The 19,696-nt window shown below is 41.8% G+C and overlaps 1 protein-coding gene across 3 annotated transcripts in view; it reads right to left on the reverse strand.

Annotated features, from left to right (window-relative positions):
• Window positions 1-19,696, reverse strand: part of Dnah9 (dynein axonemal heavy chain 9) — a 343,799-nt gene that overhangs the window by 184,691 nt on the left and 139,412 nt on the right. For all 3 annotated transcript variants that reach the window (XM_070026946.1, XM_070026945.1, XM_070026947.1), the window contains 3 exons: window positions 10,552-10,709; window positions 6,698-6,836; window positions 2,803-3,090 (listed from right to left, as the gene is read on the reverse strand). In XM_070026946.1, coding sequence (XP_069883047.1) covers window positions 2,803-3,090; window positions 6,698-6,836; window positions 10,552-10,709 — 585 coding nt within the window. The remainder of the gene's footprint in view (window positions 1-2,802; window positions 3,091-6,697; window positions 6,837-10,551; window positions 10,710-19,696) is intronic.

The raw sequence follows: 19,696 nt of genomic DNA on the forward strand, positions 1-19,696 counted from the left end.
AGGAAACAGAATGTTGCTCAACTGATAAATAGAAAGAAACACAAAAATACTGAGTAGGAAAAATGTAGAACAAAAAAGAATGAGGGCCAAATGCTTTGACCAGATCCCAAAAGTCTGGGCAGACATGGCTTTCCCTAAGACATATTATGTTTAGTATTAGTCTCTTATGAACCTCCTCAGATGTAACTCACCTTGGATGAGGGTACCTAAGGATCAGACCTTTAAGGGAAAGCCCTCAGCCCTGGCATTCGGGGTCCTCTATATCATGGTCCCATGTGGTCTTGAGTCTTAATGCCATGCCCTTCTTCCCCTACCCTGTTTTCTATTATCTTAGCATCTTTTTCTTTTATACTGCTGGCCTTTCTACTGCTGCTTACAGTCTTTAATGTTTCTCATATATAGCTCTTTGCTGATTCTATTCTCTCTACCTAGGAGGCCATCCTGTTCCTCTGTGCTTCAAGTCTTTTTATTCATCCTGGGAGGTAGAGATTGAGAGGATCAAAGTTCAAGGCCACCACACACAAAATGATAGCCAAACCCCATCTCAACCAATAAGACAAATTGGTGCTTCTTATCTGTAACTCCAGCCATAAGGGAGGCATAAGTAGGTAGGAGAATGTCAGTTTGAGGTTGACCCAGGCGAAAAGAGCAGTGCTAATCTGAAAAAATAGCCTAAAGCACAAAAAGGCGGGAGATGTGGCTCGCATGACAGAGTACAAGCAAGCACAAGGCCCTGACTTCTGAACCTGGCAAAGCAAAAACAACAATAACAACAAAAACAACAACCCCCCCCCAACAAAATCCACAAATAACAATAAAAAAAACAACCAAAAAAACAAAAACACTTTATGCCTTGAACTTATGAGAAGGAAAGTGAGCGTGGGAGTGGGAACAGGTCAACCTGAAGACATAATCACGAACTCCAAACTAGTTAATATTTTGCTGTCATCAGTAATGAGAATGTCAAGAGCGAAAGCAGATGTCTACTTGCAAATAAGGGAAAGAGATAGTCTCATTCACTCTTAATTCTATTTGTATGCAATCAGGGCTCTACCAAAGGAAGTGTAGTGAATGGAGCAGAAGATACCTGCCCCTTGGCTTGAACTCCTGCAAGGTAGCAGCTCCCTCCCAGGAAAGGTCTCCCTAGAAAGCTTCAGTTTTCTTTTCCTAAAGTGGTTCACCTGCATTGCCTGCCTCAGGTACCATGGGAACATCAAATGGGAACAAAATGTAAACCAACTAGTGAACTTGAAAGCAATGCTGATGTTTCCTTAAGCATCTTATTGAACAGAAAATATGAAGAAAAAATCTACCCCTGCCTCTAAATTTTAGGACCATTGACCCTTCTTCTATGGTACTTGTCTCTTCCTGCTCCAAGCTATGTTCCTTTCTTGCAGGCCTTTCTACATGAATCCTGAAAACATCAGCCATAGAATTACACTTGAAAATAATTGGTTTATGGAAAAACAGTACTGGGGTAGGCCATTGAAAATGTAGAGAACTTTAAATTCAAAGCCCTGAAAACTCCACAGTGAACTTCAACCCTAATGGAAATGTAGCTCCGTTAATTGTCTGAGAATTTCCACCTGCCAGATGGTTACTCTTTTACTGCAGCCCTAAGCCTGAGCCTCCTTGTTCTAGAGGTTACATTCCTGAGGATACTTGATTTTGATAGAGATTATTTTAATTTTAATGGCAGGTCCAATCCATAAAGAGTCTCTTTCCTTTTTCTTTTTCTTTTTTCTTTTTTTTTTTTTGGCCAGTCATGGGGCCCGAACTCTGGGCTTGGGTGCTGTCCCTCAGCTCTTCAGCTCAAGGCTAGTGCTCTACCACTTGAGCCACAGCATCACTTCTGGCTTTTTCTGCTTATGTGGTGCTGAGGAATCGAACCCAGGGCCTCATGCATGCAAGGCAAGCACTCTACCACTGAGCCACCTTCCCAGCCCAAGAGTCTCCTTCCTTAATCCACCATTTCAACCAAAGGAAAGTGACTTCTTAGGCTCTTCATCTGTGTTTGTGAAGGAAAGAAAGGGAGAATTGTCAGGTTGATAGGGCTAAAAACTGGTGGGATATGCACTTGGCCCATTATGATATTTATTGTTCCCGTAGCGCCTCAGGCTCCTGCTCAACTGCTTCTTCTTCCCTAATACCCTGGGTATCTGCTTAACCAATGAAAAGAGCTGGAGCATTGCATGCACAGACTGTCAGCACAAAGCCCAGGAGAGGGGATTGGGGAGGAATGCTGTACTATAAAAATTGCCTTCTGAGAAAACTCTTTGGACTCCTCTTTGGAGTTCTTCTCTTTGGAGAATCTTGCTACTTTCCTTGAATAGCTTTCTTTTCCCTTTCAAGTAAACTTGCTCTGTCTACTTCAAACAATTTCCTGCTTTTTAACCTGCTAACTGAATTGAGCAGAGATCCTCCTCCTCTTTCTTCTTTTTCTTGTTTCTCATACTGAATCTGGAGCTTGGGGCCCTGTGTTCTTGCCCAGATTTTTTTGCTCACAGCTGATGCTCTACCACTTGAGCTATGCCTTCCATTCCAGCTTCTTATTGGATTATTGGAGATAAAAGTATCTTGGATTTGTCTGCTCTGGCTGGCCTTGAACCAGGATTCTCAGACTTCTGCTTCCTGAGCAGCTAGATTATAAATATGAGCTACCGGCCCAGCAGAATTGGATTAGCTCTAACTGGATATGTGTCTATTTGTCTAAAGAAGTCATTTGGACTAAGAATGAAAGTTATTCTGTTGTCCAAGAAAATCATTAAGAAGTAGAATCTTGGAAAAGAAGGGCTCACATACCTTTAGCACAAAGTTGTCTTCAGCCTGGAGCTTCAGGTCCACTACTGCCTTCTGAACCAAAGCCTCAAAGTTCAGGTCTCTCCTCCGGGGGACATCCAGAGAAGGAAAGAGATCTCCAATCAGGCCCATGAATACTGGCATGTCATCAGTCACAATCTTGGGGATGTTGAAGTCTCTCAAGGAGCGCATCAGGACCTGGTCCTCAGGCCGGTCAGGGTCTCCTCGCTTCAGGGACCCTGCCACCACGAGAACGGACTTGATAGCCCTCAGGCCCCAGTCATAGTGATCCTGTGGGAAGGCAACACAAGCTAGACCAAAGTTGCTTTGTGCTCAAGCTGCAAAACTACAGTTAATACATCCCACAAGTCACTTCCAGGCAAGAAAGGATTAATGACTTAGAAAATCCTGATGAAAGAATTTTAGTTCCTGATCTGGCATTACTTACTTTTCCAGCTGTGATGACAACAGAGCAGATGTACATACAATGGCTTGGGGACCAGGGGATTGAGCAAAGCATTCTATACACTTTCTATACATTCTATACTACTTTCTATACATGCAGAGGTTGGGAAGGTTGGGAGGGAATAGCATGTTAGATCTCCAAGAAGGTACAGGCTGAACTTACATGTTCTACCTCTGAGATCTTCAAAGTCTCAGAGAAAAGTAGCTTAAAATACATAGTTTCTAAGTCTAGAGGTGTAACTGTATGGTACAGTGCCTGCCTACCATGTATAAAGTCCTGGATCTGATCCCCATTACTGGAAATTTAAATAGTAAATAATACATTTGCATTCTCATTAATACCCATAGTCAATTCTGGGGACAATAAAATTGACACCAGGTCCCAGAGCTTCATGATGAGGGGAAGTTCAGTTCAGAGTATGGCATCTGCATTCAGACAGATCAGGTTCAAGTACCAGATCTACCATTTGCTTTGTATCAGACCATTGCTTAATTTGGACAGTGCTAAATGCTACAATGGAAAAATTCCAAGGGCAATAAAGACAAAAGACCCAGTAGTTGTAACCTCGGGTTGAGGACCAGAATGCCCAGAAGGAAAGAAATTATGAAAGACATGAAGGAGTAGAAACTAGTCAAGCACAATGGAGAAAGGAAGTGCAGATAAGATCAGGGGGAATAAGATGCCCATAAGCTCAGAGGTGGAAAGATAATTTCAAGTAAGTCAAAGAAGACCAGTGTAGTTGGAGCATGACAGAAGAGGGAAAGAGCTGTGAAGGTAAGCTAGCAGGGTAGGCAGGAAACAGAGCATTATTCATCTCTTGCCAAAGTGTTGAAGACATTGGCCTTTATCTTAAGACCAGCAAGGAACATTGGAATATCATTTCTCCAGCTTGTATCTAAAGAATAGGACAGAGTACAAGTCGTTATGTCGAAAACGAACTTTACAACTTTGGTGGGGGGGGGTAGGGCGGGGAGGATTGGGGGGGTGGGGGGGGAGGATGGGAAGGGATGGAAAGGGGAAACAAAGGGGGAGACTACAATGCTTGATAAGAAATGTACTCATTATCTTGCCCATGTAATTGTACCCCTCTGTACAGTATTTTCACAATAAAAAAAATTAAAAAAAGGACAGAGGTACAAGGTCTAATAGAAAGGCAATAGCAATGGTTGAATCAAGAGATGTGAGTGTTGATGTTAAGGAAATGAACCCTAAAATATGTATTCAAATTTTTTTTTCTTTCATGCGATTATTTCTAACACATTTATATGATTGTTTTTTGTTGCTTTGTATGTCCCTCCCCCATAGTATAACCCCTGCTTTCACTGTATTTGATGTCGGTATAATTTGTGTTGTTTAAATAAGGATACAGGTGGACCCATTGTAACAATGAGATGTACAAATCATTATGTTGAAAAAGAACTTTACAACTTTGGTGGGGGGGGGAGGATTGGGTGGGGGGCAGGAAGGAGGATGGGAAGGGATGGGAAGGGGAAACAAAGGGAGAGGCTACAATGCTTGATAAGAAATATACTCATTATCTTGCCCATGTAATTGTAACCCCTCTGTACAGTATTTTCACAATAAAAAAAAAGAGATGTGAGTGTTTGGAACTAAACTGGTAGCAGTAGCTATGGAAGATGAGATTTATTTGAGAAATATTCAGACAGGAAAATCCACAGTATGTTCATAATTAGATATAATTAAAGGAGAAGAAAGGGTTAAGAGTGACCCCTGGAGTCCCAACACTTATGAAGTAAACGAATGAGGGATCCATATACTGCATCACAGAAGGCAAGAAAACCAGGCTCAGTGAGAAGGAAAAACTCTGAATGTGCTGAATGGAAGTGATTTCTGAACACTCAGAGATTTAGAGCTCAAAAGTATGGCTTAGGATAGAGCTGTGAGCGTGAATCATTGTTCTGGAGACGGGTGGTGGTACAGAACCTAGAGAGATGATACAGAGAAAAGGGAAGTATGGAGGAAATAGGATTCTCTCCCTCTTGGACTGAATTCACAGGGCTGAGAGAGCACGTAGCAGAAAGGGTGATCTAAGCAAGATGGCCCCAAAAGAAAAAGTGAAGCTCATTGGAAACAGCCCAGGGAGATGAGCTGTCCCTGCAATGAAGAAATTCTCTATCCAATAAATAAGTTTTGTTGGTGTAAGGTGCTAGTTCCTACTTGCATATGTGAGAGGGAGGGCCCTGCTGCCTTAACAGAAGAAACATCTAAGGCCCAGTAGTGTTGAACTCTTTGGGCACCCCTCCCTTTCACATCTCCCAATACACCTCAGGTTCCCTGAAGTAAAGACCATTTTCACCAGAGAGTTTCATTAGCCATTGCGATGTTTCCTTTAGGACCCCGATGTCTATAAGATGTTGTTAAGAATTCTACTTAAGTCATGCCCGTAATCCTAGCTACACAGGAGGCTGAGCTCTAAGGATCACAGTTCAAAGACAGCTGTAGCAGAAAAGTCCCCATGAGACTCTTATCTCCAATTGACCGCTCATAAACTGGAAGTGGTACTATGGTTCAAGTGGTAGAATGCTAGCCTTGAACACAAAAAGGCTCAAGGACAGTGGCCAGGCCCTACGTTCAAGCCCCACAACAGACAAAAAAATTCTACTTAAGAGCCAGGCACTGGTGACTCACACCTGTAATCCTAGCTATTTAAGAATCTGAGACCTGAGGATTGTGGTTCAAAGCCAGCCCAGAAAAACGTCTGAGAGACTCTTTTATCTTCAATAAACTGCTTTACAAAAAAATTGGAAGGGCAGCTGTGGCTCAAGTGGTACAGTGCTAACTGTAAAGAAGCTCGGGGACAGTACCCAGACTCTGAGTTCAAGTCCCAGAACTGGCACAAGAAGGAAGGAAGGAAAGAAAGAAAGAAGAGAGAGAGAGGGGGGGGAGAGGGAAAGAGAGGGAAAGAGAGGGAAAGATAGGGAAGGAAGGAAGGAAGGAAGGAAGGAATTCTACTTAAAATTAGAGTTCTGTAAAGTTTTGAAAATACTAAGCTAAAAAATGAACACAAACTTTCATTTCTCAGTATTTAAGAGTTTTTAATATGTTTTGGTGTATGGTGACACATTTTCTTTTTGGTCGGTCCTGGGGCTTGAACTCAGGGGCTGCGTGCTCTCTCTGAGCTTTTCCCCTCAAGTCTAGCACTTTACCACTTTGAGCAATAGTGGTACTTACGTTTTTTTTTTGGTGGTTAATTGGAGATTAGAGCCTCACAGACTTTCCTGCCTGGACTGACTTTGAACTGCGATCCTCAGATATAAGTCTCCTGAGTAGCTAGGACTACAGGCATGAATCACCAGCACCTGGGCAATACTCTTTACAAAAAGAGAACAGCCTAATCTACTGGCCCCAGAAACACTTCAGGGCTGGGCAGATGGCATGGTGCTTGGCTATCAGCCTTCCTGGAGATCCTACCTGTTTGGAGAGAAGTTCTTTGCACAATTGGTAAAGAGTGATGAACTTTCTGGCTAATGACCGGGCTTCAAGGAATCCTTCCGCCACAAGCATGATCTCACAAATCAGTTCAAAGTCTGGAACAACCATCGCACAGGGCCTGGGTACAGGGAGACAAAGACTGAGACAGAGCCCCAACCACAGAGTTAAAGTGGAGTCTGTGGGACAGGAGGTGCTGACAGATCACACGGGAGGGGGGGGCATTTGTGAGTGCAAAACTCATGTGAGTACCTCATTATGCCCCAGACCTTCAAGGTTAAGATAAATTAATCGAGGTAAAGGAAGTGTACTATTACCCAAGTGGGTAGATAATGTTGACAGATGGGGGCAGTGTGGATGCTACACTTCTGCTTTTGTAACTTGAGTCCTATGTGCTTCACCTAAGGCAGGAATTAGTATAACAAGTTGTCTAGAACAGGTAGGTTAGGGGCTGAGACTGAATGTCTCTGGGTATGTACAAGAAACAGGGTCTCCCTGTCTTCATCCTGGACACATGTCTCCTCCAAACCCCAGAAACTAGGACTTATTTGTATACAAATGTAAATCACTATTAACTTTACTCTAATTAATAAAATGTTATATATAAGAAAGAGGATTTTGTCTATTGTATAAGGATTAAGTATACTTTCTGTCCCCTCTGACAGTACTATTTGATTTTAAAATGACTCTTTTTTTTTGTGAGTGCTAGGGATTGAACTCAGGGCGTTATACATGTTGAGTAAGCACTCTATCAGTGAGTTATATCCTTAGTTATTCTCAATATATAGCCCAGACTGGCCTTAAATTCTGGATCCTCTGTTGCAGTGGCAGCACAGATCAAGATGCATAGTACACATAAAGTTCTCTGTTATTTTGCCAAACCTTTAATACATAAACTAAAATTAAGATAAGCAAGGGAAAGAGTAGGTTTGGAAAGGGCAACATTATCAAGATGTACTGTATTCACAAACTGTTCTGGTGATTGTCAACTCCTTTGTACAACTACCTAAAGATAATTAAAATATTAAAAAAATTCGGGATCATCCTTGAGTCAGATTCTCAAGTATTGAAATTACATACATGTAACACTACACCCACTTTAAAATAATTTAGTTTTTTCATTTATAATGTATATTTTAAGAATTTAAACTTTTTACATTTCTTTAATTGCATTTTCCCCCTACACTGATAGAAACTTTTCCAAACCATCATCTTATTCAAGTACACATTCTTTTCCTTGAGACATTTTACATTGTATTCAAATTCAAAGGAGTCACTAAATACTTAGATCCTGAAAATTATTTGGCAACCTGAACATAAGACTAAGTGTGTGCTCACACAACAGAATACAATGTGCTCATGAAAAATACGGCTGGAGAAGAAAATTGTTAAAGCAAGATTCAAAACAATGCACAATTGGATCCCAATTGTGTTGGGAAATGCTGGCACAGAATTGGTTGGGAAATAAGGAGTAGTTTCATGGAGTATCTCTAGGTGAAGGTTTTAGATGGGAGGAGAAAAGCTTTAGGTTCAAAATCCAGTTCTGCATTTACTAGTCATTTACTAAGCAGTAACCAGGATTACTGCTGAAGGAACCCACCGTGCAAGTGGAAATTAATATTATCACAGGGTCTTTGAGATAATTAAATGTAAAAGGAGATGCTTATGTTTATTGTTTTCAAAAATATTTTTCTGCATGGCATGGTGGCACACTACTATAATCTTAGCATTCATGAGTATGAGTCAGGAGGATGGAGAGTTAAAGGCCAGCCTGTATAATGAGGCCCTGTCTTCAAAACACAAACAAAAAACAAACCCCAAACAACATTAACCAACAAAAATACCCCAAACAACAACACACCTAAAAATAATAAAATGAAATAAAAATAGAAACAAAACTATTTTTTCTCTCTTATTTTTTCAGAATGTTCAGATATAAGTTCCTAGATCCTTACCCCAATGTGATGGTTTTGGGAGGCAATGACTCACAAGCTCAAATTCAAGAATGGATTAGTGGCTTTATAAACGGAGACCCGAGAGCCTCTTGTCTGCTTTCTGCCCTAGGATGGTGCAACATGAGGTTGACCTTCTGCAGCCTGGAAGTGGGCCCTCACCAGAAGCCATTCAGGGTGAAACTCTTACCTCAGACTCTCAGCCTGCAGAACTGTGAAAAACAAATACCTGCTGTGTAGGATGCTCCATCTATGGCAGGCTGTTATTGAAGCCTGATGGATCCAACAGTTCTTTTTAAATTTAGGGAATAAACAAGGAACAATGTGTATACAGGAAGGAACTGCCAATGATATTGCGTGTTACACAGAATGTACTTAACAAATTCTTTGTATAAACAGACAGCAAACAATGCAGCATTCTGTTGCACAGTTTAGACAGCTGGTTAATGTTGCAGCACTTCTGGTTGAGGTAGGATTCACATAGTGATTTGCATGGCTAGAGCAGTTTAAAAATAAGGGGTTAGCAGGCACAGTGGCTCAAGCCTAGGTAATCCTAGTTACCTTGGAAGGTAGAGATAAGGTGACTGTGGTTCAAGACTGGTCTGGGCCAGAAAGAGTTTGAGAGATTCCATCTCAGCCAATGGCTTGGAACTGTGGCATGCACCTGTCTTTCTAGCTAAGCAGGAAGTATAATGGTGGGCCATAGTAGCTTGTACCTATTATTCCAGCTATGGTGCAAACACAATGACTGAGAGATGTGATGTGCCCGTCATCCCCACTTGAGTTGGGGAAGCACAAATAGAAGAGGATTGCAGCCCAGGCCAGCCCAGAGAATAAAGAAAGAATCGACTTTCATAGCTAACAGAATAGGGACTGGAGGAGTAGCTCAAATGGTAGTTCAATTGCTCGTACTAGGGTTAAAGCCTCAGGGTAGGCCCAAGGGTTCCAAAAGCCCACAAATGTGCTGATACCATCTCCTCAGACAGAGAGCACTAGGTCTCTTAGTCCACAAAGCACACCAACAGCTTTTCTATAACTTCTCATTATCTGCCTCTCCCAGGTGAAAATTCAGAAAGCAGGAAAGTAGAAGGCAGGAAGCATCCTTCATTTTTCTCTTTGTTGAGCCAACACCACTTTCCTGAACAAGCAATGCAGATTGTAACTCCTGCTAGGAAACACATTTGTGTTTTCTTTTCAAAATCAAGAAGATTTAAAATCATAGCAATGTGCACGGGTGGCAAGGTGAAATAAAAGAGGTATTCCTACCCATGCCATGACTAGGAATGTCATTTGGTACTATGCTTTTTTGGAAAGTAATTTGGCAGTGCATATCAAAAGCCTTAAAAATGTTCCTACTCATTAACGCAGTAATTCCACATCTGGGAAGCTAGCCAAACAAAATGATTATACATACCCAAAAAAGATTTATATATGTATACAAAAATGTACATTAGAGTATTATGTGAATTTATTTTAAATACTAGGAACAGTCTTAGTAACCATCCTTGAAGGATTGGTTAATTACATTGTGAATCATGTGCTTGATAGAAAAATATGTAGTCATGAAATGAAATTTATTCAGGATATCTAACAGAAAAAATAGGATAGACTATGAAATGAAAAAAAAATGTAAACCAGTATATAAAGCATAAATTTAGATCATAGATGTCCAAATTAAAATGTACCTATAAATAATCAAATATAATTAATCAATAGAAATAAGTTGTGGTGATGGCTTTACAGGTAGTTTATAAAAAAAAAAAAACTACTTTCCTAAATGTTCCATATTTTCTATGCTATATATATCATCTATTTCCAGTGGGAAAAAAGATTGTTTTTTTCTCTGTGAGGCCCTTGTTAGGAGCAGAACTGATAGACACTTACCGGAAGAGAGCCTTGAGGTTCTCAGGCAGTTCTGTGCGTCCAGCGTAGCCCGGGTTCATGGTAATGAAGATGCCCACAGAAGGATTCAGGCAAATCTCCTCTCCAAGGAAGTTGAACCGTGGCTTCTTATCTCTAATGGCATCTTGGATGCTTTTCACCTAGAGAGGCAATCAGAGGACACTGTTTCCTTTGCGCTTCACTGGTGGGTGGTAACTAAAGCTGGAAATCCGTAGTCAAATGCTAACGAGACAATTGTCCTATGGTCCATTCACTGATAGACAGGCACCATGACCAAATCCTGAGCCCTTTGTGCTAGGAATATGTCCAGTTCCCCCATTCCATATTTTATAACACTGTGGCTACAGGATGGAAGTGAGTTGCAGACAACTGTTTTAACTTTGAACTATGGTTTTGTCTGTAGGGATGGATAGTAATGCTGACTACATGCAGGCATTGCTCTGAGATTTTTTTTTTCTTTTAGGTACTGAGGATGAAACTCGGAACCTTGCACACGGAAGGTAAGGGTCTGCCACTGAGCTACACCCCCAGCCCCTGAGTTGTTTTGTCCTCCTTCCTTCTTTCCTTCCTTCTTTCCTTCCTTCTTTCCCTCCTTCTTTCCTACTTTCTTTCCCTCCTTCCTTCCTTCTACCTTTTTTCCTCCTTCCTTCCTATCTGCTTTCCCTCCTTCCTTCCCTCCCTCCTTATCAAAATCAAGATTTAAAAGCTTTCTTTTCTTTCCTTCTCTTTCTTTCTTTCTTTTCTTCTTTCTTCCACTTTTCCTTTCCTCCCTACTCCTTCTCCTTCCCCTTCTCCTTTTTCCTGCTTCTTCCTTCATCATCTTTCTTCTTCTTCTTCTTTCTTAATGTGAATACTAAAGCTTTAACTTGGGGCCTGGGATCTGTCTCTTAGCTTTTTTGCTCAAATCTGGCTGGCATTCTATCACTTAATCCATAGCTTTACTTGTAGCTTTTTGTGAGTTAATTGGAGATAAGAATATCACAGACTTTCCTGCCCAGGTAAGCTTTAAGCTGTAATCCTCAGATCTCATCCGCCTGAGTGGCTAGGATTACAGGCATGAGCCAATAGTGCCCAGCACTATTGGCCCAGCACTATTAAATCATTTGAGCATCACCCTTATCATTAGAGGGACACTTGAATCTCTTTGCCTCTGTTTCTCTGTGATAGAACAGAAGCCTGGCCAGGCAAAGTGGTTTGGCCACAGTGATGGAGCCACTCACTGGAACATCAGGATTTTGATGGAGGCCAATTGATTCTAGAGTCTGTGCTCTTGGCCACTGCAAGGTGATGAGGACATTGGTGCCTCTTCCCCTGCCCTGGACCTCCAGGCTTCTTCTGACCACTAAACAAGGTTCATAAAGAGCTAGGTGTATAGGAAATACTTAGAAAGTCCAGCCCCAAGGAAATTGCTAATGTGATCCCCATCGCTGCAGGTAATAGTCCTGACTCAGTTTGGATCCTCTTGGCCTCCCCCCAAGAACACAGGCACAGAGTGAACTCTGACTTCTTTGTGGCTGGAGTATCCAGTCCAGGGCAGTAACCAGAGTCATACGGTAAAGGCAAGCTGGGACCAGGCCCTGATTTGTTATGAGTGCCTTTCTAAAGAGACTCCATTTTGTCTTAAATGCCAGCTGGAAGCAGAAGCTATTTAATGTTGAAGCTTGACTTGGTTGGAGCTATATCCCAGATCGCCCTGCTGGTGGCAAGAAGACAGGCAGGAGCAAACCCCAGTCATTTGTGTTTTCACAGCTTGTGCTTCAAATACGTGTGTAAAAAGCCACCAGCCCCACAAGGAGGAAAGCAAAAGGCACAAACTGACAGGTTAGCCTGGCTCAGCCAAATTGCAGGTTAGCTCTGTGGTTTTCCAGCCTCTCAGAGTTCTTGGAAGCAAAATCTGAAAGCTAGGAATTGTATAGGTTTTTAAAATAAGCCTCTAGGCATGTCTGTGAAGCCTGGATGATAGAATAGCCAAGGGGAACTTAGTTGCAGGTAGGTGTGTGTGTGTGTGTGTGTGTGTGTGTGTGTGTGTGTGTGTGTGTGTGTGTGTGTGTGTGTGTGTGTGTGTGTGTGTGTGTGTGTGTGTGTGTGTGTGTGTGTGTGTGTGTGTGTGTGTGAAAGGAATAGCTGGACCATCTACCACCAGGCAAGACTATCTCTAGTTCCTGGAAGGACAGCATTTTCCAGAATACACAGCAGTTCTGCAATTAGAATTCAGCTCCTGTCCTGAAGCAAAGCTCTAATGACTGAATGCATTTGAGCTCTAAGCAATTAGTGGGAGACTGAAACTATTTTGTACATGCAGAATAGCAATGCTATTTCCTAGTAGAGGTAATCTCAGCTTGCCAATGACCAGATGAACTCTCTTGCTTTGTGTGAGGCTTACAGTCCAGCCCAGCCCAGTTATGCTCTGGAGGCCCTGGCTGCCTTCTCCACTCTGCAAGTTATAAGGCTGGGGAAGGCTGATTCTCTTTCACCTCCATTCCTAGCACCTATAAAAATACAATGAGCGTTCTCCTGCCTGGGGAGTTGGAGAGGTAAGCTTAATTAGTATTTACAAGTTGCTCTGCTACCTTTGGGTGGAGGCCAAGGTGAGAATGTAGGACCCTTTCTTTCTGCTGTTTGTTCTGACTCAGCATTCACCACAAACACTGAAGCCCAGAAACCTCATGCTCAGCAAGAATTTATGATGCACTTTTAGATTGGAGGCATCTGTGCTTTTGTGTAAAATTCTGTAGGGGGGCCCTTGAGGGAGAGTGCTGAACAGACTGCAGGATAGGGTAATGTTGGAGCGTTAGTGTGCATAAATGTTTCCATTTGCATGGCTCCTACTGGACAGGAGACTGCTTATAGGGGCTGTGCTGATTGCTTGTGAGGAAACTTCAGTCTTCCAGTCAATCTACTGGAATATGATTGTGATCAAGGTCTAAGAAGCCTAGGTCTAAAGCCCAGGCTCTGGGAAAATCCACAAGTTTTAGGATACTAGGGTAAGAAGCAGGTGAACTAGACAGATAATGATTAAATGTTAAGTCCAGCTAGGTGGAGGTAAGCACAGACTAATGGCAAGGCTGACAGGTAAACTTCTGCACTTATGAGAGTCTATTTCTCCAGATAGGACACATTTTGGGGAGATTTTAGGGCCACAAGGAATAAGCCAAAAATAAAGATAGACATTTCTTGAACTCTTAGCAAGTAGCAGGTGCTACTACAAATATTAAACGTAAGTTATCCCGCCCAAGTTTTCCATCAACTGTGTGAAATGAATGGTCTTAAATACTCACTTTATAGATGAAGAAACTGAGGCAGACTGTAGCTCTGCGTATGTGTAAGATTCTACCACTGAGAGAAGCTAGGTTAGGGATTCTGTATTATTTTTATACCTCTAAAATTGTGTAAAAACAAAAAGGGAAAACTTGGCTGATAATCTATGGTTGGTTGGTAAATGGGGGCAGCTTAAGTCTAAAACCAGGCAAAATGGTACCAACGCATATGTTTTTAGTCATTGTTCTCAACTCCTTTCTACTATGCCTGTCATATTTTCAGTCTCTCATCACAGACAGTCATGTGCAGCTCATCAATGGAGATATTTTCTGGCATCTGTGTAGTTTAGGAGCCATCTCCCAGAGATTCTTGACACTGTCTAGAGACGTTTTTTGTTGTTGGGATAATTAAGGAAGAAGATGCTATCGGCAGCTGGTGAGTTGACAATGACAATGTACAGTATGGGATAGATCTTCCACAGATTATAGTGCTGATTATATTTTGTCAGGAAGGAAACTAAGGCCAAAGAATATAGCTTTATCTTGCCCACCATTCCTTAGCATGTATTCCTGGGTCCAGGCAAATAACGATGCAAATTGTTTGTTTGTTGTAATTCCTAGGGATGAAAAAAACGGCATACAGCATCCTAGATAGGCGCTTTACCAATGAATCATACCTCTAACCGTTTTTGCTTTAGTTTTTTTTTTTCCAGATCATGTCTCAAGCTGCTGCTTGGGGCCATCCTTAGATCACAATTCTTGCATAACATGCTGACGTTTAAGAATCCTTGTGGTCCAGCCAGTTTTTAACCTTTTCCTCAACCCTGTCTCTGCCCAAGTGTCTCCCATTTGCAGCTATACACTGACTTCCTTTGCTTTCAGTGAGTCTGTTTCCCTCTACCCTACCTGGCAGAGGCCTGACTCCTATGGCTGACTCCCAGAACCAACAGAGCTTCAGTTTCTGAGGCCTTGACATAAGATCCAACTGTGCTTTCCTTGGACTTGGAAAAAAATAATGTTAAGTGAAGTAAGCCAGACTCAAAGAAACAGGGTGCATGGTTTCCCTCATTTGTAGTATAAATCTACAAGTAAATACACAGTATGGAAAAAAATACACTGGGACATGATGTTATTACAGGGCTATAGGCATTCACAGAGTGAGACCAAAGGAGGATATTCTTAAGAGAGGATCCCATAGGTACAATAACTACATTCACCTGACCATATAAAATAATATTTAGCCAAATGAACTCCAGGGAGTAGAAATAAGAGGTTTTCCTTTTATTGTTTTCTTTTGTTTCCCTTTGTCTTGTTTGCTCATTTATCTGTCTTTGGAGGGTAAGTGGGGGGTGAGCACAGAAATGGAGAGACAAAGGCTAAACAAATGCAGCAGTGGTACTCACTAGAGCTTATTTTGAAAATGAACTATACATTGTGGTTGGGAAGAACTGGGAGAGAGCAAGGGAAAGGGTGACACTGTTTGAAAAGAAATGTACTCTTTATCTGATTTATGTAACTGTAGCCCCTCTGTATACCACCTTTATGATAACAATAAATCATTTTTTTAAAAAGATGTTTTCCATACTTGACAATTTCCCTCTAGTACTCTTCTTCAGAGTTTACTGAACAGGTTTTTTTTAAAAGAAGATATCAATACCCAAATCCTACCTAAGACTTATTAGATAAGAATCTTTTCTGGGTAGAGACTGTATTATTCTCTCTCAGAACCACCCAGGCAGTTTCAGTGTGCAGCCAGGGCTGAGTTTACTGAGTGTGCCATGTGGAGGAGAGACAGGGGAACTTGTTGTGAGGAAGTTCTTGTTTGACTATCTGGCTAGAAATAGGTGATCTAAGAGTTTATGGAAGCTACAGGCTATCCCTATGCTATGTGACTGCACTCAGGTTTGTTTCTACTTCTCATCCTAGGGAAGCGGTCCATTACATCTTCATTCTTCTTCAAGCCTTTGCCTCAAATGCTGTGTGTTATTAAAATCCCACCTGGCTTGCTCCATACTTCCCTCTGCCTCGGCAGATTGGAGTGTGATGCTTTCAGGAAGTGCAACCCACTCACCATTTTGCAAATCTTTTCATATTTCTGTTTTTTTCTTTAACATTCAACCTTAAGCTCCTTTATAAGGGGTACTACACAGGACATTCCCTTGGCTCCAAGACTGGAACATTTGCTCAGTGCCTGGAATTTCTGGAACTGTGCTAGATAGGCTCCCTTACTAATAGACCTTCTGTTTCTAGGGGCTTCCTGCCTCCTCTCAGCTTACTGTTAGAATTTCTTCAATAAGGGAGAGAAAGAATAGGCAGGACCATCTGTCCACAGGGTGCAGAGGGGGTCAGCATCTGGAGAAACAAGGTGATGGGTGAGCCTCCATGGCCCTTACATCTGTAATAATGGCCCTCAGATAATCCAAGGTCTACAGAGCTCATTACAACAGTAATGTCGAGATTCTGAAAAGAATTAACTAGTATTTTATACATTTAAAAATAGCAGAGTAATTTCTCTTGAAACTGCCACACAGAGGACTTCCCCAAAGGGATAGGCAATTCGCTTTGACCACTCTAACAGAGACATAAAAATATCCAGCAACAGAATCACTTTTGCAGAACTTACTCAGATAAGGAGCACAGACGGGTGAGGGGGGAAGAGAAGGAGGAGGAGGAGGGCGACTGGGAAGAACTGTCAGCAGCTGGCACAGTTTTGGATCCAATATGCCAGCCGGGATTACTGTGTGAATAATTAAGTGCAATTTTCTCCTTGGATGGTTATATGATTTTAAATGTTACTATCTCTAACTCTGTCCAGGCTGTTGTCAGACCACTTTCTTGAGAATGTTTTCTGTGGGTGTGTTCCTAAATCAGAGTGTGACGGCATCAGGGGACTCCAGGCTGAACTTATTTCACTTCGTTCCAGGAATAAAAGGAATGGACTGATCTTAGACAACTGTTTGCTTTCAAAATAAAGTAGATTCATGATCAGTCTCCTTAAGAAGTGGGGATAATTATAATAATATCTTTTTAGTTCATGTATCTTTAGTTTGGTAAGATAATTTGAGGATGGTCTAGATGAGAACAAGTGAGGGCTTGGAAGAGACCAGTGAACCAGGTATGGTCTCTCCTTCTCTGTCTCTTATGTTCCAGCTAGCTACTTCCCTTTAACCCATTGTCAGTATTACTACCACCATCACCACCATAATAACCACCCCATAATCACCATCATTCTCATTACCACCATACTCATCATCACCAACACAAACATTATCATCATCGCCATTATCAGTACCACTGACAGCACCATCACCATCATCATCATCGTTATGATCACCACCACCATAATAATCATTATTTCCATCACTATCACCATCATCACTACTATCAACATCACCTTATCACCGTTGTCATGATAACCATTATCATCATAATAATTATGATCACCTTTATCATCATCATCACTATAACTACCATAATCATCATCACCATTACTACCACTGCTACCATAACCATCATTACCACTATCAGCATCACCATTATCAATGTGATCACCATCATCACATCAGAATAATTATCACTACTACCACCAGCATCACCACCACCAGCATCACCATCACCACTAACATTGCGATTACCACTGTTATTGTTATCATTGTGACACTTATTGGGTATCTATATGGCATTGACATAAGTGCTTTACATAGCAATTCATTTTAAACTATTAAAAGGGCTGAAGATGTAGTCTAGTGATATAGGTACCTAGTATATACAAAGTCCTGGTCTAGGTACCTGGCAGTGCAATAAAAGATTCTAAATGCTGTTGAAAATGATTCCTATCTCCAGTAGGTGCTACTATGAACTGTTTCCTAGGGGTAAACTTTAAGACATAGACTTGCCCAAGGTCACATGGCTAGTAAGAAGCAGAGCCCAGAATTGAAAACTGGCAGTCTATGCACTTCCCATCCCATTGCTTGTCAAGCCCCACTGTATCAAAAGTCATTTAAATGACCCCAATTGCACATAGAGCTTGCTTACACAATCTCTGGAACCCAAGACAGGCTCTACATTGACCATGTTGGCCCTCACTGCTCTCTTTCTACTCAGAGCTCACTGGGGACTGAGCAAACACTCGTTGGCTGCCCATCCTGAGATAGTCTTTTACCATCTCATAGCCTTAAACATCACCCCAGGACACTCACAGATGTAATTCTGCATGATGAATGGTCCTGAACTTAAGGGAAACTAGGCACAGAACAACCTGGCTGGTGAGAACAAGAGATGTCCTCTAAGTTCTGTGGCAAGCAGCCAGAGGAGAGAGAGTATAGAAAACCATAAATGCAGAGATGAAAGAGACAGACAAAGGTGAGTAGAGAAGGCAAAGGAATAACAAGATAAATACCTGCAGTAGGAGTAAGGAAAAAAACTCTAAGACAAATTAGAGTTGAAGGAAAAAGAATGATTCCAGAGAGCCATCATAGGGAAAAGCCTCATCTTCTGTTGAGAGTTTCAGAACCATTCCCAAATTTGAGTAGTAGTAGTAGTGCTTGAGAAAGTGTTTTATTTGTGTTTTTAATCCAATGCCTTTTACTTCTAAATGGACCACAACCCAAAACAGACCCCAGAAGGCATCATTCCTGGTACCAAGTTGTGAGTTGACCACCCAGGGGGGAAGCCAGAATGCATGTTTGATTTCTGCTTCAATCAGAGTGCGTTGATGCTTAATCCCCATTGTGAAATATTAAGAGTGTGGAAACTTAATCCAACTCTGGAGATAAAGTGGAGCATTTAGGGAGTAGTTAAGATTCAGTGAGGTCATCATGGTAGAACCCTGATTATATCAGATGGCTTTATAATGTGGACAGTGGTCAGGGCGCGCGCACACACACACACACACACACACACACACACACACACACACACACACACACACCAAAACAAAAACAAAAACAAAACATAAACATTTACCTTTTAAAATTTAAAGATCTGGCAACCCCAAGATTACATCCTTACATGACTGAGGTATAACGGTAAGTCTTTTAACAGCCAGTTCTCTGGGGAAAACAAAAATGATTCTGATGTGCAGAGTTTGCTGATTTTCCTGTGGAAGTGTTTTCAACCTAGTCCATGTCATACATTGAGATGAATATAATCAGCTCCTTTTGAGCAAGGTGGGACTCCCTAGGGTTTTGGTGTAAGATAGTATTTAGGCAAACCATCTTATGCCTAATAAACAGAGCCAACCTACGGAAGAAAGCTACATCTCACTAATTTAAAGGAGAGAAGAGCCCTACATTTGGATAACATGGGGGGAGTTTTACCAAGGGTCAGTGAGAGGAGCAGCATCTGGCTATCAAATGTGAGCCATGTAAAGGCTGGCCATCTTATACTAAGAGGAAACACTCTGAAGGCCTCTGATGGCCTGTAGGGCTCTCAGTGGCTACTGGAGATAAGACTGGTGGTAGAGCAGCAGATGGGGCGAGTTCCACCCTTCTGTAGCTTGTAGTTGCTTCAGTGTGCTTGTCCACGGCTCCAAGTCCATCCTACTAGTAACAGAGCCAGCCTATGGGGTGAGAGGGGTGATGGTTTGGGGGGTGTTGTAGATGGAAGCAGGTTCCTGCCAGGATACATAGGACAGTGGAAGTGACACTGCTGGTTCCACCATTTTCCAGGTCACAATGGGTGATCTACTGGATGCTCCATCATACCCTTTAACCTTACACTCCTGCTTAGAAAAATGTCAGTGTAGAATGAACAATTTCTTCTGGCCTTTGTCTGGGCCTGAAAGGTTTACAGAGGGTACCAAAGCATGTCGTGTAGCTAGGTTTTTACTCTTCTGAACTATCAACACATTGTTTTGGGGGACAGAAAAA

Source organism: Dipodomys merriami, unplaced genomic scaffold (genome assembly GCF_024711535.1).
Source record: "Dipodomys merriami isolate MVZ:Mamm:240054 unplaced genomic scaffold, mDipMer1.0.p SCAF_19, whole genome shotgun sequence".
Classification (NCBI taxonomy): domain Eukaryota; kingdom Metazoa; phylum Chordata; class Mammalia; order Rodentia; family Heteromyidae; genus Dipodomys; species Dipodomys merriami.